Genomic DNA, 24,000 nt, shown 5'->3' with positions numbered 1-24,000 from the left:
CTGAATAATAAGAAGCATAAATCAACAGTATAAAATATGACAGAAAACCAGAACATTCTGAAAAATCAAGGACAGATGAAAAGCCACTGTAGTACTTGTGTCTACCTTGGATGTGGGGATACTTTACACATTTACATTGCATAACTGCTCCCTACCTTGCTTGGGGACACATCGAGAGTCATTACATGGGGAGTGGGGTACAAGTATGTCACAATTAGAAATGTCTCTGGCTGATGGTGATGGCCCTGACACATTTGTCATAACTCTCAACCTCAGGCCAAGAAATCTGGAAAAAGCCATAAATAGAAGTTGGACAAAGGCCTAAAAATAATGACAATTTTTAAATATTGCTCTTATAAACTTAGAAAGATAATAGAATAGTACATCTTGCATTAGTATGAATTTTCTGAAGGGTATGAAATCTGAAACTCAAATGTCTGTCATTATTTTCTAACTTCAATCTTTAATTATTTGCCACTAATTTTCCAGAAAACTACAATTTTATGAAAAAAATGTGATGCAAAAATCTGTACACGTTACACAAATACAGATACAAAAGATAGATGTAAATAAAGGAATTTATGCCTTTCTAAAGAATCAGTCATAGACAATAAACTAAACAGCCAATAAACCACCAAAATGTAATGGAAATAAAAAAAACAGGATGAAGCACACCAGAATCCACAACAATGTATTTATTAAGCACTTTCGTTTTCAAAATAAAAACTTCTTCAGAATGAAATAGTTGCAGAAAGCTGACCCTATATATATACACATCCTTGCCCTACTTAACATAATTAATGGATTGCATCACTAATAATTGGCTAAAAGAAATGCAGCTCTCAAAATGCAGGTACCAAATAAATAAATGCATGTGATACATAATAATTAATAACACGTATACACTGTAAAAATGCATATTAATAAATTACAAAAATTCATTTAAAATACATATAAATACATGGTTACTATAAAAATTCCTTAAAAAACTCAATGTAGATAATATGTTTACATATTTATTTACATGTAACCTTCATTGATAACTATAAAAGCTGCAGAAATGGACACCTTCAGTAAAATGCAAGACTGCACTAAATGCCATTCTGAATATTTGCTTTACTGGGATAGAACTGGATGAAAATACTATAAAAGCTGCAGAGCAGTCACTTTCAATAAAATGCAGGGCTGCAATGAGTGGCATTTTGAATGTTTGCTTTATTGGGACATCGCTGGTTAAAAAGACTATAAAAGATGCAGAAATTGACGATTTCAATAAAATGCAGGGCTGCATTAACTTACATGTCTGATTCTGAATACTTGCCTTACTGCCATGCCCATTTTCATTTCTATTCTATCTTAAAAGGTGACTTCTGGACCTAAATAGAGTCAGTGGGATTTGTGTGAAATATTACTAACACAATTACCTTTTAAGTGGTGATGCCTGTAATTCACTATATGTCACATCACGGATAGCACACTGTGTAATTAAATATATAAAATTGTTGAGCCCTTGCCCTAAACAGTAGCCAATCAGTGTTATCATTTGCAAATCTATATATGAGGCTGTTTGGAAAGTTTTAAGTTCACTAGTTCTAAATAAAATATATTAGTGAAATCAAGCCAGAGAAAGTTGTGCAACATAAAACATAGCTGCAGTACTCATTATGTAATATTGTAGTCTGGGATTGTTTCAGGCTGACAAGAATGCCTTTGAACTACTGATGTGTCCCAAGCTTCTGTAAAAACTAGCAAAGAACAGTGAATGGAAGCAAAATTTAAAAAATAAATAAATAATAATGATGAAGTAAATTATGCAGCAACAAATTATCACCACTGCAAATTTAAGATGTGATCCCAACAGTATAACCTAAGAAAAACAAGTGATTCACAAAATACTGAATAGCAGGACACTTACGCAGCAGGTTTCCAGCTGTGCAATATCCTAATAGACCTCACTGAGAGTTTCACAATATTTGCTCCAAACATAGTCTAGTCTGATTTAAGGGCTCTTGCATGACAACATGATATGCAGAACTCACAGCTACAGGAGTTGGACACCTACTGTCCGTCTCCATCTGTCTGATCACGAAGTTACAAATCATTCAAAAGAAAACACTCCTCTGTAAAACAATTGCAAAGCAAGCCAGTTGTTTAAGCAAATAATAAGCAATGAACCAAAGTACTGTGCTGTACTGATTGTTTCTCGCTCTCTTTTTCAGAAAGAGAGGGAGAACTAATCAGTAGCCATCCAGCCGTCCACGTCACGTACTTGACTGCTGACGTGGCAGTCTGATCCCCTTACACTTTACTGTGCGGTTAAACCACATAGACTTCTGGGCATCACACTGATGCCTTCTCTCCTTAATCTGGACTGCTTTTACAGCAGTCCAGATTTACACAAACTATTTTTTTTTTAAAAACCTGGAACTCGCTGAGCATGCGCAGTAGAATTCCGGGATTTTGCAAGTCAGTCGGACTTGCAGCTAAACCTAAGCAAAACACTGCCTGCAGCCAGAGCCAGCCAGTAAATTGGAATAAATAATTTTATAAATATTTTATTTTTTCAAATGTTCTTTTCCAGCTTGGGGGGGGGAGATGGCACGAGCCGCCACTGGACACTTCTCCATTACTATAATTACCCTTGACGACCTCCAACTTCCTCCTCTCTTCTTCATTCATTCCACTATTTCCTACTTCTGACTTTTATTTCTTTTTTTTATCTAACATCTTAAATTACAAAAGTGTGTTTAACTAAATCATTAAGTCTAATTCAGCCAACCATGTTCTCCTTGCATGTACACTGTTTGCATTCAATGTGAAATCATCTTAAAACTTCAGGTTTGAGTCTGCGCTGGTTTGATCCACTGATCTCTTTTTCCATTTGCCATGATTTATTTTCTTTAGAACTACTTAGAATCATGTCATTTCCTCAATTGCACATTCCCCAGAGGCAGACTCCCCTGTAGAATCTCTCTGAGTGAAAGAGTAATCCAACCTTTTAATGGTTTTGCTAAAAGGGCTTTTGTAATGAGAGATGCCACTCTCCATCCCTCACATACCAAGGAGTCTAAATATCTTGATGCAAAGGCCACACAGGAGAAAGAGTTCTTGCTGCATATGTAATTATCCAATTGGTCTTCTATCCCCTTTAGGAAAGTTATACTGTGTCACTGCAACAAGGCATCACTAGCCAATTATACCAATAAGTTGCAATCACAGAGAACCAACAGTTATCAACTGCCTGGATTCCTACACATTTTCAGAAACCAGTTTATTCCTCGCATGTCTATCGCTATGGCACTTTGTAGTAGCAACAGCTTTATAAAATGATTAATGAAGGCAGGGAACACCTGCATCTCCTTCACAAATGTTTTGAGGGGGCTCATAAATGACTTTTATTCTCTCTTCAGAAGAGTGTATCCCTTCCCTTTGCAAAATGTGTCCCGGATATTCAATATGTGATTATCAATCACATCTTGATTTTTAACTCTAATTCCATAATATGCCACTCTCTGCAGTAGTTTAATTTTTATTTAATTTTATTTGCTTGCTAACTGGGTAAGTGACCTGGTCCTCATAACCCTTCGTTATGATGCTGCCCACAAAGACAAGAATGACTGCAATATATATGAACAGATTTACAGAATCCAAACAACTAGCATGTTTCATGGAGGTAGGAGAAAATCCACATAGACTCAGGGAGAACATCTAATTTCCAGATCGTGACCAGAGAACACAATTGAATCTTAGACCATATTGCTGTGAGGTAAAGATCTTTAAGATCTTAACCACTAAGGCATCATGCTGTTTATATAATTTATTGAGATGTTACCTTCTATCTTTCCAGTAATTGGGAAATCATCCAAAAATAGCTCTGCACAAATCATTGAATTACTTTTCCATTATTCTTTGAAAAATAGTGGAGAGATCACCTGGAAATAGTATTCTGTAGCAAACAAAACTCACTACATATTAATTGTCACATTTTTTATAATAGTCATCAAGCGCACTTATTGATACACAGCAACTAGATCTAGTTTATGAAACACAGTTCTGTTAGTTTACATGGGCAGCAACAACTCCATTCAAGGGAGAAGCTACATCTTAGTACTAGTAACCTGATTAATGGTCATTTTACATTCATAAATAGTTATTGGGCATGTGGACTACATTATTGAATATCCTGGTCCAGTTTTACAACTGCTCCAGAGCACAGTCTGGTGTAAGTGACTTGCTCAGAGTTATACAGTAGGCATATGGAGGCTGAGGGAATTAAACCCTGGACTACATGGAGATCATTTACAGCTCATCACAATAATCCTCTGTGCTAACAGCCATACATTAATAATCTCACCCCTACATATGGCAGCCCATTGGCTAAGCTTTATCGGACAAATGATGCCTTCGCTTAAGTTCTTTTTCCATTCTTTGTTTCATACATATCACAGTGATTTAAATTTGGAAAAAAAAAATTGGTGTGACATCTACATTTACCAGAATGACAGCTTTAATGTTCTAGTTTCATCATAAAATACATTCTTGTGCAAATTAAGCTTTAGCTCATGTCCATAATTTGTTTCCAAAGAACATGCTCTTCACCTTTTAAATGAACAAAATCAAACATTTTTGCTTTTCTTACTTCCATTATTTCACCCAGATTAGACACTGCTACTCATGTAGGGTTTAAGTTTCACAGCCCTACTGTGAAAGCATTTCTTGGAAATAATGCACAAGTATCAGCTTCCATATGCCTATTTTGTTATTATTTATAAATGCAGATGCAAATAATTATCTGTATTCGTGAGAAGTTATCAACAATGTAATTCAGCATGTTTTCACATGCTTCTGTATATTTGTGTTGCGGTTAACATTCTAATCATGAATAGTATTATTTGTATTCTTTTCTTGAGATTGTATCCCATTATGGCATACTTGTATGTGTCCCACTATTTTATTATAACGCGTTTGCTTTTTGTGTTCCATTTTTGACAACTATGACATTCAGGCACTTTATAAATACAAAGTTGTTGAGTGATGGCACAAGTCAGGAATACCAAGATTTCCTGATATACTGCCATTGCATACAGGGTATTGTCTCCCTCACAATGTATATAACTTTGTGGTTATTAGTTATAATGACCTTCATGCACACATCATGTAGACACTATGTATCTATGTATGAATATGAATGATATTTTAACAACACAGGTTTGCTATGCTGTGGATTGGTTACTTGGGCTTTACTGCCCAAACTGTAGCAAAATAAAATTGGCAGCAAACTACTATTGTGTTATAAGGCTATTACAAAATATTCCAGAAGGGTGCTCTTTGAGAAAATAGGATTTCTACAATACTTTTTGGAGTATGAGACCATTAAGTTTGCAGAAGATCAACAGTTTTAGATGTTGTATAGTGCATTTCATGGTTTATACTTAAACACAAATGTGCATTTTGAATAAGTAGCATTTGGACAATTTAGGTTTGAAAGCTTATTATGAACTAATACATCTAACAAGTATCATCTTATCATGATCGGTTTGATTTCCTTATTCTTCAGTTCTGTACTGTAAGAGTGTAACTAAGTCATTGCTCCATGTTCATGCCTATAAAAAAAGTATTTTTGTAGAAGGCTACCCTAGCAAATCAACAAATAAAAGTGGAATTTAAGAGTTCTATAGACGTTATAGGGCAAGACAGATTTGAATTCAAAATTCAAGAAACTCCAGTTGGCAATGCTATGTGTTCCTTTGCATTCTGTTGACGCGAATACTGGATTATGCATTACTAATGACACAGTTACTGCTGTTTCCATGCTTTTAAAAACTGAGTATGTAAACTGACTGAAGACAATTTCAGCCTTCAATTTGCTTCTAAAATAATGATTTCTTACTGGTGTCAAGCACAATGTTTAGCATTAGACTATAGGTCTTGTATATTGATTTTTGCACAAGTCTTAACATTCTGCCAAGCAAAATTCATTAAGTCTGAGATAACAACTAGAACATTTGCCTGAGTCAACCAAATATAATTAGGAAGCTGAAAGTATCCCAATGCAAAGACCAGAAATTGTTCTTAACCATCGACTAGAATCCTAATTTTATAGTGCAAAGATCAGAAGATGTTCTTAATCTGAGTGGAATTCTAACATTTCCGTCTAAACATTACTCAATCTCATTAAATAGTAAATGGAATCCTAATACTCAGTGGAAAGACATGAGGACATCCTTAATGTGGAATGAATTCTAAGACAAACAACCATAAGCTACTCCTAAACCCCTCAAAAACAGAAAATATGATTTCTGGAATCTCACAAAAGCTGAAAAAGGCTCCTAAAAATCTTAGCTTTGCAGATCTCAATTGTTGTTCAAAAGAAACAACTGTATTCTTTAAATATTTAGGTTTATAGCTAGACCAGTCACTTATCTTCCAAAGCCACATTGAAAACACCAGGAAAAAAGATCAGTTCTCTTTAATTTTGGTCCTGGGATATATCTCCCTTTCTCTCCAGACCAGCTAGAGCTGAAATAGGCAAAGGAGTCCTCCTTGCTGAACTTGAATACAGACTCCCTATCATAGCTACAGCCTTTAAAAAAACCTCATCTACTCTACAGTCCATTGAAAACAAAATTTATTGTTTTATTTTCTGTTCCTCCCCTCAGGGACACGCTTAAAAACCTCAGCTTTGGCCAGCTAAGAACTTGCTGTATTCAACTGGACGTATAAGAGAATTTAAGTACCTTTATCTGCTCTTTTTTTTCAAAAAAATACAGTATTTAAATTGATTTTAACTGTGTGGAAGGAATATTAACTGAACTGGAAGTTAGTCAGTGTTTGCTGAATTTTGTTATTTGCTAGTAATTACAGGTGTGGGGGTAGTCACATTCTTTGATTTCCTGTCCTTGCCTATTTAAGTGGTACATTGTGAAATATTTTCTGCTTAAAGACCTCAGCTTTGGCCGGCTAAGAACTTGCTGTATTCAACTGGACGTATAAGAGAATTTAAGTACCTTTATCTGCTCTTTTTTTCAAAAAAATACAGTATTTAAATTGATTTTAACTGTGTGGAAGGAATATTAACTGAACTGGAAGTTTTCACTCTGCTCTTCAGTTAGTCCCACTCACCCTCCCTGTTTTTATTTGAACTGGAAGTTTTCACTCTGCTCTTCAGCTAGTCCCACCCACCCTCCCTGTTTCTGTTTTGGTGTTAATCTTAGTGGCCTTGCAACTGCCCGCCCCTCTTGTAAATTTGTGTTTGGATACTCCTTCTGGGCCCATCTCATTTGCTCACTCAACTGAGTGCAGTGAGATCATATTCTGATTTCAGGGTTTGTGGTCTGCACTGTAGTGGCAGAACAGGTAGCTTACATCCTTCTAGGTTGGGAACTGCTGATTGAGGGCTCAGTGTCTGTTATTCTAAAAGTGTATTAATTCTGGTTTAAGCACTTGGGCTTTCAGGCCAGTTATTTTACATTAAGAGGGTTCGTGGTCTGCACTCTTGTGGGAGGAGAGGCTGGACTCTGCCCTTCTGAGCTGGGAATTTCTGGTTGAAGGCTTATAGTGCATGCACATCTGAACTGCTTCTTACTGAAGTTGGTGTGCCTTGTTTGCTGTGGCATAGACTGGATTCGGGCCTGCTGGATCTAGCTTTGTTTGTGTAACTTGAGCACTAATCCAGGCATTCTCTAAAGTATTCAATTGTATTTATTACTGCTTGGTAGTAACTTGATTAAAGTGTAGCTATCATTCTAAGTCTTTTGGATTAAGCACTTGGGCTTCAGACCAGTTGTTTTACATTAGGAAGGTTTGTGGCATGCACTGTGGTGGCAGGACAGGTAGCTTTCATCCTTCTAAGTTGGGAACTGCTGAGTGAGAGCCCAGTGTCTGTTATTCTTAAAGTGTATTAGTTCTGGTTTAAGCACTTGGGCTTCAGGCCAGTTATTTTACATTAAGAAGGTTTGTGGTCTGCACTCTTGTGGGAGAAGAGGCTGGACTCTGCCCTTCTGAGCTGGGAATTTCTGGTTAAAGGTTTATAGTGCCTGAATATTTGAACTGTATCTAACTGAAATTGGTACACCTTGTTTGCTGTAGCATAGACTAGATCCAGGCCTGCTGAATCTAGCTTTGTTTATATGCTTGTTGTTTGTTTGCTTGTTATTTCCTGGAACGCTAAGCTTCTGTGGATCACTAGTGATATCTGCATTGCTTACTGTACTTATTTCCTTGTTTCACTTGAAAGAAAGTTACTGTTTGTCGTTTGTGCATTTAAGTTACCTGTAACACATTGCACTTAAGTTACCTGGCACTTGCTCACTAAAGCAATTATATAAGTCAGCACTAAAATTAAAAGCACTACACCCTCACTCCCCACTGGCCCTGGTTTTCAATTATTAAGGAATTCCTAATATTATTCTAGCATGTCCAAAGGTCAGTTGTCAATCTCCTCTCCGGTCCAGCTGGTGAATCTGGGAATCTTGAGGCAATGTTACAACTGCCTCATGTACACAGACAACCCTCTCCTTCTCCCAACAAATTCCAACACATGTGAGAGATGCAACCATATAGCCAAACTGGAGGCTAAGCTCTCTCAACTCAGTACTGGCATAACCAGTCAGGAGGAGAAGGAAACCACACTCACTACAATTCCAGTCTCACATAGACCTACCACGACAGCAAACCAAACACATAATCACACAAAAACATACTCGGAGGCTCTAAATAAAGATCTGCCGAAGCAGCAGAGACAGCCAAAGCAGACACCCAAGCAGCCGCTACCCCAAAACAAAACACGTGCAACACATATCTCACAAAGCCAGTGTGCCGAACAGTCACAGCCCTTAAGACTAAACAACACACCTGATACACTTGTAATAGGTGACTCTATCATCAGGCACACTGACGTCCCACTCACCAGGCTGAACAAGGAGAGGGTCACGGTGAACAGCCTGTCGGGCGCTAGGATCCGCCACATAACACAAGCACTCAGGTCACTCCAAGGCAAGTACAAATATGACTCAGTCATTGTCCATGCTGGTGTGAATGATCTGAGACATACCTCCCTGGACTACATGAAAAGAGACATAAAGGAGCTCTCTGAGCATGTAGCCCAGGCCGGTATGACCCTGACCTTGAGTAGCATCTCACCCTCACCAAGAATGATGCCACAATATGAAGACAAGATGATCAATTTCAACAATTGGTTTAAGTACTGGTGTCATTCAAAGGGGATCCAATGCCTGTCAGCTTGGGATGATATGCTCAACAAGCCATGATGCTTCGCTAGGGACGGCTTGCACCTGTCACCCCTGGGCTTTTGGATATTGGCAAAGGCTCTTGCTACCCCCATAGTGCCTTTTTTAGGCAAGGCTCAAAAGACAAACCCACCTCCATAGGTATCACAAGGGATAAGAAACTAAGAGTAATGCTACTCAATGCCAGAAGTCTAAACCTCAAGATGCACGCACTCGAAACTCTCCTTAGCAAGGAGAACATCGATATCTGTGCAGTAACAGAAACCTGGTTCAGGGCTCCTGAGAGCACCCCAGCACTACCAGGTTTATACCTTATACCATGCTTTTCGGCCCCAAAACTTGGACCGAACCACAAAAGGAGGGGGAGTATCGATATTCATCAAAGATACCCACACCTCCAGGTTGGTGGCAAAGCATGAAGCATCAGAGACTATCCATGTGCAACTAACAGTGGGTAAAACTGCCTTCCAGTTTATAGCCTGCTACAGACCACCCTCCCAAACCCAGGAACCCCACTCGGCCTTCCTGAGAACACTGGAAAATATGAAGGGCTCTCCAAACACCATTATATTGGGCGACTTCAACTACCCAAACATAGACTGGGAGCATTACTCTTGCTCCAACACCCTAGCCCAAAGGTTCCTAGAATTTATAAACTCAAATGCTATGGAACAACTTGTTACCACTCCCACAAGAGGGGAAAACATACTGGACCTGATCATCACCAACATGGGGACTCTATGCTCCAGACCAGAAGTGTATCCCTCACTGGTAAGATCAGGCCATAAACTAATCTCACTGGATATTCACATCCCGAACCCACCCCCTGCCCAGAAAACCACAGTGAAAAACTTCTCTAAAGCAAATTTCACACTCCTCAAAACTGAGATGGAATCCTTCAAAGCCCCTGGGCTTGTGGAAAATATGACCCAGACCGCAGAATCCTTTATAAACGCATTCTATGAACACCTTCAGGAATGCATGGATCATGCGATCCCAAATAAAACCAAGACCCAATCCTCCAAAGGCAGACGTCCTGTCTGGTGGACGCCAGCCATAAACAAACTATACAATAGAAGGAGGAAGCTACTAAATGATAGAGCAAAATCCCAAAAAGGGAAGGCATCACTGATCAGTATTAGCAAAAACCTACGGGCACACATAAAATTGTCTAAGGCCAGCTTCGAGAGAAAAATTGCACACGACACTAAGGATAATCACAAGGCTTTCTTTAGTTATATTAGGAACCTGGGTGGGAATTCCCAGATATGCTCAGAATTAGTCCAAAATGACAAAAAATACACCGAACCCACAGACATTGCCAACATCCTAGCTGACAGGTTCACCCAAACTTCCCCCTCCCCACCAAAAGGGCAAATATCTATCCCAGCAGAGTGCTGCCCCCCTGACATCTCAGATGCTCTGGTAAGAGCTGCCCTCTCCAAAGCAAAAAACACAGCATCAATGGGACCAGACGGTGTCCTGGGCTGCATCCTACATGAACTCCAAGAAGAGCTAAACCCAATCATAAAACTATTGTTCAATCTCAGCCTTACTACAGGATATGTGCCCAAAGAGTGGCGTACAGCAACAGTGGTTCCTCTCCATAAAGGAGGTGCCTCAACGGATCCTGGAAACTATCGCCCCATAAGCCTGACTAGCTTGGTCTGCAAAGTTATGGAAAGGATCATCATGGGCCTCATAAATAAAGATTTTGGGGACCTACAAACACTGGATCCTACCCAGTTCGGCTTTGTTAAGGGCAGATCCTGCCTCTTAAACTTGGTTGATTTCTTTGAAACAGTCACCAAGGCCATTGACGAGGGGAAGGTGGTCCACACAGCCTACCTGGACCTCGCAAAAGCCTTTGATACAATACCCCACTCGGGCATTATAGATAAGCTCACCAGCTTAAATATAAACCCCTATGTCACCAGATGGATTGCAAACTGGCTCAAGGACAGAACCCACATGGTTAGAATTGCTGGAGCCATGTCAGACTCCAAACCAGTTACAAGTGGTGTCCCACAAGGCTCAGTCCTGGGACCTCTCTTGTTCGGTATATATTTCTCGGAGGTACAGGCCAACATGGAAGGACTGTGGCTGACCAAGTTTGCAGATGACTGCAAACTGGGCACCATAATCGACTCTCCAGCCGACACAAGCATCCTCCAAAAGGGCCTCATAAAAACAGACAACTGGTGCCAGATCCATGGCCTCAAGCTAAATGCCAAAAAGTGTATAGTCATCGCCTTTGGCAAAAACAAAGTGCCCACAAATTACCACATAGGTGGTAATCCATTAAGTACAGAAGAAGTAATTAGAGACCTGGGGACCCAAGTTGATAGCAATCTCTCATTTGACAACCACGTGGCCAAAGTGGTTAGAAAACATTTTATATAGCCCACCTAATCATGAAGGGATTCACATCTAGATCAGGGACGCCATCGTGCCTCTTTACTCATCCCTCATCAGGCCCATAATTGAGTACAATGCCCCTTTTGGGATGTACCTTACCAGACACCTGCAGCAACTGGAAAGACCCCAAAAGTACCTCACCAAGAGGATCAAAGGGCTCAAACAGATGCCACATGCTGCCCGGTTAAAGAAACTCCAGCTCTACTCAGTGGCATACCGCCTGTTCAGAGGCGATCTGTGCCTGACGTATAAAGCCATGTCCAACCCGGAATTAATGGACATGCTGCACCTCAGAAAATCCAAATCCCATAGAGCTACGCGCTTGAGAGACTTGAACCTCAGCACTGAAATAAATAGGACATGCTGGAGGGACAGATTCATAACCCAGGGGCTCCCTTCACTCTGGAATAAAATCCCAGTCCAGGTTAGGCAGTGTCCCTCATTGACTCTCTTCAAGAGGAATCCTGATGAGTGGATGGGAGATCATAGGTTTACCCCGGGTATCACTTCTGTGTCACTGTTAGACAGAGGCACAGTATACTAACCTCGAAAAAGGGCATAGCAAAATAAATTTAAAATGCGTGGCGAAAGCCAAACACATTCTGGCTAGGCTTATAAATGCCCTAGGGCAGATAGCCTAGTATGAACCTATGAACCAATGAACCTATGAACCCCTGCACCACCCTTAGCAAAGTCAAATGGCTACCAGTCACCTACAGAGTTGATCTACTCTTAGGGTCTCTTATTTTCAAACTACTGCATCCAGGGGAAATGTTCACCTCTTGCAACCAAACTCCATAATAAAAGCACTCCCCACAACCTCCACAACTTATTCCAACTAACTCTTTCACTCCAGACACGCCAAACCAAACTGCACTGTACCAACCATTCATTTTCTGTTTTTGTACCCACACTCTGGCAATCCTGCCCCCTTCACCTTCAGAGTTCAACTCAAAAGACACCAGACTGCAAGTGCTTTTCCAGTGGACATATAACCTAACTCCCTCTTCACCTGCATCACTTCTACTTTGATCCAATATTCTCAGCTGCTGCTTCCCTGTCATATTTACTACTAAAATTAATTAACATTTGATTTTCTACTCTGCTAATATTATTTACATATTGTATCAGTTGTCTATGGGATTATCTACCTTCTGTGTTACTCTGTGTTTGTGAATTTGTTCTATTTACTTTTTTGTAAATCTCTTCACCTGGGCTGTGCCTGCAAATGGTCTATAGTGATCAGTGTACTACCCTAGTAAACAAACTAAAATAAATAAACAAATAAATATCCCAGTGAAAAGATATGACAATGTTCTTAATATGTGTGTGGAATCTCAATATCCCAGTAGAAAGATCAGAAGATTTCTTAAACTGTGAGTGGAATGTTAATATCCCACTCAAATACTGGAAGATGTTTTTAATCTGTGGGTGGAATTTCAGTACCCCAAACTAAACATCATTGCTGATCTGTGTGTAGAATAATGTGGTTCCTAAAATCCATTTCATGTATGCCCTGCAATCCTAATAGTGTGTTAAACTACATCATGTCAGCTATTCATATATGCTTATTGTGTACTCTTAGGTCATGTAATTATTTTGAATTTTTAAAATGTACTCTGGCTTTCCAGAAAAGTGAATATTATAAATTGGGTATACAAGCATTAATAAATGATGAATGAAAATGTTTCTGTTCTTTTTCTTCTTGTAGTTCTTATTGTTACTGCTATTTCCACAGTATATAATGTAGTTAACAAAGTATAATTATATTAATGAAACAACTGAATGTAAACACTTTAGCTAAATTCTCATGTCTCCACATACACAGTAATATGTGCTTTGATAAATCATTTTAACTTTTCACCAAAGTCACATTAATTATTCAACTTCTTTATTTCAGCAGCTGCTTGGCATTTTCCCTGAAAATAGACTAACCCAGTCAGCTAACAGTAAACAGAGAAACAAACATAAAAAAACAAATCCATCACTAAGTAAGATAATAACTGCATTTTTTTCATAAAGGATGATCATTTTTGTGGAATCAGAAGCTAGACATTAATTATACAAGGTTTAGTAGAAAATTGTTCCTATAAAATATTTACCCTTTGCAGTTGTTAGCTGCTTGTTTTACACCATATATGTAATTCACATCAAAATATTCTAAGTATGGAACAGAGACACACATTACACACATGTGCGTGCACATGCACATACACACATGTATATATAGTGAGACAAGATATATATATATATATATATATATATATATATATATACACACACACACACACACACACACACACATACACGCATGTGTGTGTGTGTGTTTGTGTGTGTGTGTGTGTGTGTGTGTGTGTGTGTGTGTGTGTGTGTATATATATATATATATATATATATATATATATATATATATATATATATATATATATATATATATATATATATAAAGATATATAAAGACAGAGGGGACATATATAGACAATGATATTGGTATAGTATTGATTCATTTGTTTACTTCATGTGTGTACACATGTGCATATTTACAGACGTGTACAAATTGTGTACAATTCTACTCTACCTTTATGTTACTGACAAAGCACCAGGTATGGACAAAATTAAATCAAATCATCATTTTATGTTTTGATCAAATTACATAGAAAAGCTGGAACAACTAAATGACTAAAACACCTAAAATCACTGCTGCAGGTAAAACAATCGAGCTGGATACTTTAAATATACACTTTAATAAATTATTAAAAACAAATAACATAAGTGCTTTCATCCTCTACAACAGAAAACTTCTTCAGATAGAGCAGCTCAATAGTCACTTCCATTAAGTACTAAATCCACTTCATTCATATGACGAACACCCCCCCTTCTCTCCAATCACAGTTCACCATAGAGGTACCACCTTCCATCCTTAAACTGTGATTGGAGAGAAAGGAGGTGTGTTCATCATATCTGGCTCATTTGTTTTACCTGCAGCAATGGATTTAGATAGCAGAGCTCTATACAATCAGAAAAAACAAGACTTGCACTTGACTGTACCTCACATAACCAGCTACTTATCACACAGTTTAGAATTAAACAGGAAAGGCATCAGAGGCAGATTTATATGAGTTAACAATATTCCAAGTGAATATATACCAGAGCATATTTAAAGGTTTAGACATCATGAAGGAACACTTAAAAACCTGTGGACAGATTTTATTCAAGTCATTCATTCATTTATTAATTTAACTTTGTTAACTAGGTAAACGAGTTAGTACAAACATTATTATCAGCATGACATTCTCAAGCAGCGTTTACCTTCTGGGTAATATTTCTAACCATTATTTATATTCAGTTTAACCAACATTTAAAGTTTATTTTCTCTTACGGGTGTTTTACATGAATGTTATTTACACAAATCATTGCATTGTGTTTGTGATATTAGTATGTGGCAATAAGAAATTCTTCAAAAAGAAAGACAATTAAGTAAGCAAAATGACTGTATGTGGAGGCTTTAGTAGTGGTTAATGGAGATACAGAAACGTATGAGAAAATAAAACTATAAGAAGATGGTAGAATGAGAAAGACAAGATATATTTTCAAAAAATTTGTTTTTATTAAGGGGAACTTCCAGATGGCAATGGGCATGATGTAAGCACTGACGGAAAGGACATAGCAGAAATATTAAAATATTAAGAAGACATGGAAGGAATACAGAACTGTATAAGGGGTTTCCTAACATCACTGATGCATCCAGTGGTGTGTTCTCTAATGTAAATCCAGTCTTGCTTTTGGGCAGTTGGGCTAGGCTTCTTAATTCTGTTCTGAGCTGCATGCCTAGTAACTAACTATGAACATATGAACATCTTGGAAAGTAAAGTCACTTAACCAGACATTGCTTTGGGGCTATTGAGAATTCAAGCTAGGTTCCTTAATGGTCACCTGGAGGTGAAATTGGCTAAGATGGGCAAACGGCATTACTGAGATAATTAATATGGATTTGAGAAGCAGTTGTTGACAGACAAGCCTGACAGGACAAAGTTCATGAGGTCATTAAGTGTCAAACCTGACTAAATGACCAAGCAACATTTTGATAACCAGATTGTGTAGCTTCTTCTCCTGTTGCTTTTTATTTTCTATGACTTTACATACTTTTCTCTTTTGTAAAGCTTGCATTTGTGCTCTCCAGTTAAGTTTTCTGGAATTAGTTTTCCTAAAATACTAATTTTAGTTTTCTTAAAATGCTGTATGTAATATTATATAAAGCAGTTGTTGAGTACAATTACAGCTCAGAGAATCATTATCATTTGCCCTGCATGAAATAGTTTTTATATTTTATAAGTAATCATTAATAAAAAAATCATACATAAAAAGCCAGTTCATACTTTCATTAGTACACAGACTATTGTCATACAGTAATCTGCATGATGTAACATTAGAGGGCATTATACCGTCTCTGATTAGTCATGTGATCACAATGTAGTCCTCTCTACATCATTAGGACAAAGTGGTTGACCAATAAGCTGAATGCACTCTACTCTACTGTGTTCTGTTGTGACACAGATCTTAATATAAGTTATGATTAAGCAAAGGTGACACACAGTGCAGTAGCTAGTGTTCTGTTTTAGCAAATGGGAAGATTAGAAAGTAAAATCAAACCTTACAAAATGGATTAGTAAAAGTATTCATGCTATCTTGAATGGTAAGTATGGAAGTTCTGATCAGCTCCTGGTATTCACAATATACATTTTCTTCCAGACAGCAGGATTCTGATGTTATTTTTAAAATATATATATATATATTTTTTTTTTTTTTTGCAGAACAACTGGCCCAGCTAGCAGCAAGCCTGAGAAGACCAGAATCTGGAGCTATGGGTCTCCCAGGACGTCCAGGACCTCCAGGTCCTCCTGGTCCACCAGGAGACAATGGTTTCCCAGGACAGCTTGGGCCTCGTGGTCTTCCTGGCCTTAAAGGGCCTCCAGGAGAGATTGGCTTTAAAGGTCCTAAAGGTAAGAGATTTTACTTGTAAGTTCATTTGGTACAAGAACATGGATGACACATCAGAAAACCAGATCTGATAAACTTGCCTGTTTAGTGTAGTCAACCTTAATTTACATCAAGCAAAAATCTGCATTCATGAAAACATAAAAGCAAGGTACTAACAGTAAAACAAAGCAGGCATGTAAATTACAAATATAGAATAAGCTAATGAGTACTCAGATGCAGGGGAAGGTACAGCTGGAATTCATAATTTAATTTCATTTTTTTTTCCTGTACAAGGATAAACCAGGCAAGCCACCTTAGCCAACTGCTATGCTGGAAGTAATAGATACCTAGTTCAGTAGCTTAGTTTTGTAAAGTTTGAAAATGAAAACAGGCACCAATGGAGGTGAAATAAATAAGTCTAAATGCTGATAATGGAAATGACAGCTAGGTTTATTCAGTACATAAACGCATACATCACACAGCGTTTTCATCCACCGGACTTCATCAGATGTAACAAATTTTATCTATGCTGTACCAAACCTTTTTATACCCCTTCCCCGTATAGTTAATTAATCAATTAATGCATTTAAAATGGTGACACACATAAACCCTTTTATATTCATTAGTAAATACACCCTCTACCTAAAAGATTTACTGTGAATACAAAACAAATACATAAAAGCTTTGACTGAAACCTATTTGTACACTTGTACATTCAGTAATATTACTAAATTAATACAGGAATAAAATTAATGTATTTAGAAAATTCATGCATGCTCAAAGGTTTATAAAAAAAAACACAATTAAAAAAAGCAGTTGTATACTTTGTATATTACAATTTTTTTAAAAAAAATATTAAAAAGGTATATATATATATATATATATATATATATATATATATATATATATATATATCGTACAAGAAAACTTACAGAAAAAAGTCTATTTGTTCACATACTTATCCTTAAAGTTAATATTTGTGCTCCGCTTAATGTAATATAAACAACAAGTGTAACAAATGCTTAAATATAGATAGCACCAAAAGGTGCTACAACTTAGCTGCCCTGTGATAATTCCAGATATATTGTGAGGGTCCTGGCCACTTTCAAACTACAGGGCCATAGTCTTGCAGCTAGGTAGTAATTTTCCTGGCAGCTCACATGGACTGCCATTTGAACAGGTATTCATAGATTCATAGGTTTGTATGTGTGTACTAGGCTAATGGCCCTGGGCTCTTTACAATCCTAGTCCAAAAAAATTTTCTCTGACACCGTGCTGTCCGATGTTGGTTCACAGTGCCTCTATCCAGTAGGGCAACTGGAGTGATCCCAGAGGTGAACTTTCTGTTACCCATCCAGTTGTCAAGATTTCTGTTGAAGAGAGCCAGTGAGGTGCTCTGTTTGACATGAATGGGAAGCTTATTCAAGAGTATTGGGAGTCTTTGGGAGATTAACTTGTCCCCTCCAGCATGTTCTGTTGATTGTGGTAGTGAGGCTGTGGTCTCTGGAGCATGTGGCATTGGGGGATTGGGATTTCTTTAGGTGTAGCATTTCAAGTAGATCTGGGTTCATAGGTTCATAGGTAGGTACTAGGCTGTTGGCCCTAGCGCCTACATAAGCCTAGCCAAAAGGTACCCTGGCTTTCGCCACCCAAGAAAATTATTTTCCTGTGCCACTGTCAAGCAGAGCCACAGAAGTGATCCCCGGAGTGAATTTCCTATCTCCAATCCAATCATCAAGATTTTTCTTGAAGAGTGCTAATGAGAAGCTTTGTTTGATATAGATAGGTAGTTTGTTCCAGAGTATGGAAAGTCTCTGGGACAGGAATCTATCCCTCCAGCATGTTCTGTTTATTGTGATGACAAGGTTTAGGTCCCTAGAGCATGTAGCTCATAGGGATTGGGATTTCTTTAAGTGGAGCATGTCTAAAAGCTCTGGGTTTGACATAGCTTTGTGTGTTAGGCAGAGATCGCCTCTGAGTAAGTGATATGCGATGGAGTAAAGCTGCAATTTTTTGAGATGGTCTGCGTAGGGCATCTTTTTGAGGCCAGTAATCCTCTTTGTGAGGTATTTCTGCAGCCTTTCCAGTTGTTGTAAATGTCTTGTGAGGTACATACCAAAAGGGGCATTGCACTCTATAATGGGTCTAATGAGTGATGAGTAGTGGGGAACAATAACCTCTTTTTTCCTGGATGAGAAGGCTTTTGTGATGTGGTGTGCCACATAGAAGGATTTCCTGACTACTGTGACAATGTGATTATCAAAGCAGAGACTACTGTCCACCTGTGTCCCAAGGTCTCTTATCACACTTTTGGTGTTAAGTAGACTACCGGCTATGTGGTAGTTCATGGGTACAGAGTTTTTACCAAAAGGGATGACGATGCACTTTTTGTATTTGAGCTTGAGGCCATGGCTTTGACACCAGGCATCTGTCTCAGCGAGGCCCTTTTGTAGGATGTCCACATCTTTTGGAGTTTTGATTATGGCTCCTAGTTTGCAGTCATCTGTGAACTTCATTAGCCAAAGACCTTCTGTGTTAGCCTGTACTTCAGAGAAGTAGATACCAAACAGGAGAGGACCCAGGACTGAACCCTGTGGTACTCCACTTGTCACTGGTCTGAAGTTGGATTTGGAGTCTGCTACTTTCACAGTGTGGGTTCCATCAGTGAGCCAGTTGGCAACCCATCTTGTGACATAGGGATTTATACCTAGTTTAGTGAGTTTATCTATAATTCCAGAGTGGGGGATGGTGTCGAAAGCCTTGGTGAGATCTAGATAGGCTTACCTTACCCTCATCTACGGCTTTGGTGACTGCTTCAAAGAAGTCTATCAGGTTTAAGAGACATGATCTGCCTTTTACAAAACTGAACTGGGTGGGGTCCCAAGTTTGGAGATTACCAATGTCATTGTTTATAAGTTCCATGATGATACATTCCATAGCCTTGCAGATCAGGCATGTTAGGCTTATGAGGCAGTAGTTTCTGGGGTCTGTGGTGGCTCCTCCTTTGTGGATTGGGATAACTGTCAAGGTGCGCCACTCAGTGGGCACATAGCCTAAGGTGAGGATATGATTGAACATGGTACTTAGGTGGGGTGCCAGTTCATTCTGTAGTTCATGTAGAACTGTTATGGCTAGGCTTGTATAGGCCCTAGGGCTGATAGCCTAGTACCAACCTATGAACCTATGAAACTATGAACACAGCCTGGGATGTTGTCAGGTCCCATGGATGCTGTGTTCTTGGCTTTGGATAGTGTGTTTTTTACCTGTGCAGCCATGATTACAGGAACTTTGCATTCTTCTGGTATAGAGATGGGCCCTTTAGGGGATGACAGGGGAGTAAAGTTAGCACTGAACCAATCTGCCAGGATGTTGGCAATATCAGTTGGTTCTGTATATTTAGTGCCATTGTGCTGTAACTCAGAGCAGATCTGAGTGTTGCCATTGAGATTCTTGACATAGCTATCGAATGCTTTGTGGTTGTCTTTAGAGTCAGTGGCGATTTTGTTTTCATAACTAGCTTTGGAGGATTTTATGAGGGATCTCAGCTTCTTACTGAGGCTGACCAGGGAATTTCTCCAATCATGGGATTTTACTCTTTTTTGCAACAATTTCTTTCTTCTGTTGTAGAGTTTGTTTATGGCAGGGGACCACCAGATTGGCTTCCTTTTTTTGGAGAATAGCATCTTGGTTCTGTTAGGGATTGCATGATCCATGCACTCGTGTAAGTGCTTATAAAGTGCATTTGTGTAGGATTCAGCAGTCATGCCTCTATTGTCCGTCAGCATGGGTGTCGTGAAGTTTGCCACTTCTGTCTTAAGAAGCGTGAAGTTGGCTTTGGAGAAATTTTTTACTGTGGTTTCCCTAATGGGGAGTGGGGGAGGGATGTGGATGTCTACCGTGATTAGCCTGTGGTCAGATCTGACCTCTGAACGTTGAGCACAAGAGTTGGTACATGAATAGTTTTCCCAGTTAATGGTAGGGTGGTTTAAATCGCCCATTATTAGGGTGTTAGGTTGTACCCTAATATTTTCCAGTGTATCAAGAAATGAGGAATGGGAATCTTGGGGCATGGTGGGGGATCTGTAGCAAGCTACAATTTGGATTGTGGTCGTGCCCTGAGTTAGTTGCACTTGGATAATCTCGGATGCATTATGCTGAGCAATTTGCCTGGAGGTGTGGATATCCTTAATGTATATGGATGCGCCTCCGCCTTTAGTGTTTCGGTCCAGGTTAGGTGGCCGAAAGGTCTGGTATGAATTATAGCCTGGTAATGCAGTGGTACTCTCTGGAGCCTTGAACCAGGTCTCTGTCACTGCACAGATGTCGATGTTCTCCATTTTAAGGAGTGCCTCGAGTGAGTGCATTTTGAGGTTTAGACTTCTAGCATTGAGTAGCAATACCCTCAGATTTTTCTTGCCTGTACCTGTTACGGTGGTGAATTTGTCATTTGAACCTTGTCTAAAAAAGGCACTATAGGTGTGGCTAGAGCCTTAACCAGTATCCGGAATCCCAGGGACGACAGGTGCAGGCCATCTCTGGCAAAGCATTGTGGTTTGTTGATCATGTCATACCAGGCAGACAGATACTGGATCCCCTTAGAATGACACCAGAAGCTTAGCCACTTGTTGAAGTCAATCATTTTGTCCTTGTACTGTGGTATCATTCTGGGTGATTTCAGGATGCTACTCAGGGCTAGGGTCATACCTGCCTGGGATACAAGATCAGACAGCTCCTCCATGTCCCTTTTCCTGTATTCCAGGGAGGTACGTCAGATATGGCTTTGTAAGTCAAGCAGAGATTACCTCTGGGTAGATGATAAGAGACTGAGAACAGCTGAAGTTTCTTGAGTCTCTCCATGTAGGACTTGTGTTTAAGGCCTAGAATCATTTTTGTGAGGTGCTTTTGTGGCCTCTCTGGCTGTTGTAGGTGTCTGGTCAGGTACATGCCAAACAGGGTGTTATATTTTATGATTGGTCTGATGAGGGATGAGTAGAGATGGATGATGACCTCTTTCTTTCTGGATGTGAACCATTTGGTTATGAGATGTGCCATGTAGAAAGACTTTCTGACCACAGTGGCAACATGGTGTTCGAAGGTGACTTGGCTGTCGACCTGGGTGCCCATTTTTTTATGGCCTCTTCAGTTTTTAGTGGGCTCCCATTGATGTAGTAATTTGTATGTGCTTATTTTTGTCCAAAGGTAATGATAATGCATTTTTTGGTGTTAAGCTTAAGGCCACGGTTCTGACACCAGTCATTTGTCTCAGAGAAGCCCTTTTGTAGGATGTCTGCATCACTTGGGGAGTTGATAATGACTCCTAGCTTGCAGTCATCAGCGAACTTGGTCAGCCAGAGTCCATCTGTGTTTGCTTGGACTTCTGAGAAGTAGATGCCAAACAGGACAGGGCCCAGGTCCAAGCTCTGCGGGACTCCACTTGTGACTGGTCAACAGTCTGCTTGGAGTCCACAACTTTCACTCTGTGGGTCCTGTTTGTGAGCCAGTTTGTAACCCGCCTAGTGATATATGGATTGATGTCTAGTTTGGTAAGCTTATCAATGATACCCGAGTGGGGAATGGTATCAAAGGCCTTGGCCAGGTCAAGGTAGACTGTAGGCACTGCCTTATCCTCATCCACAGCCTTGGTGACTGCCTCAAAGAACTCAACCAGGTTCAGCAGGATGGATCTCCACTTGATGAAGCCAGACTATGTGGGGTCAAGAGATTGGAGATTGCCTATATTTTTGTTGAGCAGGTCCATGATGATGCACTCCATAACTTTGCATTCCAGACTCATCAGGATAATGGGGCAGTAGTTCTCAGTGTCTGTAGTTGCTCCCCCTTTATGGAGAGGGATAACTGTAGCAGTGCACCATTTGTTAGGGACAAAGCCTGAGGTAAGGCTGTGGTTGAACAGGGCACACAGGTATGGTGTCAGTTCATATTGTAGTTCATGTGGGATGCAGCCAGGGATATTATCAGGTCCCATGAATGCTGTATTCATGGCTTTGGACAATGCAGCTTTTACATGTGCTGCCGAAATGGTGGGTACCAGGCTTTCTTCTGGTATTGTGATAGGGCCTTGGGGGGGGGGGTAAAGTTGGCACTGAATCTGTTGGTTAGTCTGTTGGCTATTTCTGTTAGCTCAATATATGAGGTACCATTGTGCAATAACTTCTGCCATCATAGCTGGCTTTAGAGGATTTGATAAGGGATCTCAAATTTTTTTGAGACTGGTAAGGGAGTTTTTCCAGTCTTGTGACTTCATTTTTTTCTGCAGCAGTTTCTTCCTTCTATTGTAGAGTTTATTGATGGCATGGGACCACCAGATTGGCTTCCTTTTTTTGGAGGAGAGTATCTTGGTTCTATTTGCTATGGCGAGATCCATGCATTTGTGTACATACTCGTACAGTGCACTGGTGTATGAGTCGGCAGTCATGCAGCTATTTTCCATTGGCATGGGTGCCAAGACGTTAGCCACCTCTGTTTTTAAGAGCCCAGAGTTAGCTTTGGAGACGTTTTTCAGGGTGGTCACCTTAGAGGGGTGTGTGGGTGAGATGGAGATTTCCATGGTGATCAGTCTGTGGTTGGATTTAACCAGGGAGGGGCTGACTAAAGGTGTGGAGCAACAGTCTTCCATGTTGGTGATAACCAGGTTGAGGATGTTGCTTCCTGTAGTGGGGGTCAGAATGACCTGGTCCAGGGCATTGGAAATGATAAATTCCAGGAAGCGCTAGGCCTGTACATTGGTACTAGAATAGATTTCCCAGTTGATGGAAAGGTAGTTGAAGTTACCCAGTATGAGAGTATTGAGCTGGACCTTGATAGATTCCAGGGTGCTTAGGAAGTTGGAGTGAGAGTCAAGGGACATGGTTGGGGTTCTGTAGCAGGCCATGACTTGAATCACCATCTTACCCAGTGTTAATTGTACCTTAAGTATGCTGGGCTACCAGTCTGGAGGTGTGTGTATCCTTTATGAATATGGAGACACCCACCGCCTTTGGAGCTTCTGGCCTTATTCTGGGGCTGAAAGGTATGGAATGAATTTTAGCCTGGGAGTGCAGGGGTACTTTCTGCCTCTTTAAACCATGTCTCTGTTACAGCACAGATGTCAACATTCTCCATTTTGAGGAGAGCTTTGAATGAGTGCATCTTGAGATTTAGACTTCTTGTATTGAGCAGCATGACCCTCAGATTGCATTTGTTTGTAGCAGTTATGGTGGAATTTTGGTCTTTGGAATACTGCCTAAAACAGGCACTATAGGGGTGGCAAGAGCCTTAGCCTGTAGCCAGAATCTCAGGGGTGACAGATGCAGGCCATCTCTTGCAAAGCATCGAGGTCTGTCAATCATGTCGTCCC

The 24,000-nt window shown here is 39.7% G+C and overlaps 1 protein-coding gene across 1 annotated transcript in view; it reads left to right on the top strand.

Moving 5' to 3' along the window:
• COL9A1 (collagen type IX alpha 1 chain) overlaps positions 1-24,000 on the top strand; it is a 655,564-nt gene that overhangs the window by 612,359 nt on the left and 19,205 nt on the right. The window contains exon 36 of the mRNA XM_044063896.1: positions 16,478-16,666. Within this exon, the coding sequence (XP_043919831.1) occupies positions 16,478-16,666 (189 nt within the window). The remainder of the gene's footprint in view (positions 1-16,477; positions 16,667-24,000) is intronic.

This window comes from Protopterus annectens, chromosome 2.part2 (genome assembly GCF_019279795.1).
Source record: "Protopterus annectens isolate FY-2018-M chromosome 2.part2, PAN1.0, whole genome shotgun sequence".
Classification (NCBI taxonomy): Eukaryota; Metazoa; Chordata; order Ceratodontiformes; family Protopteridae; genus Protopterus; species Protopterus annectens.
This window is presented reverse-complemented; position numbering and strand designations above follow the sequence as displayed.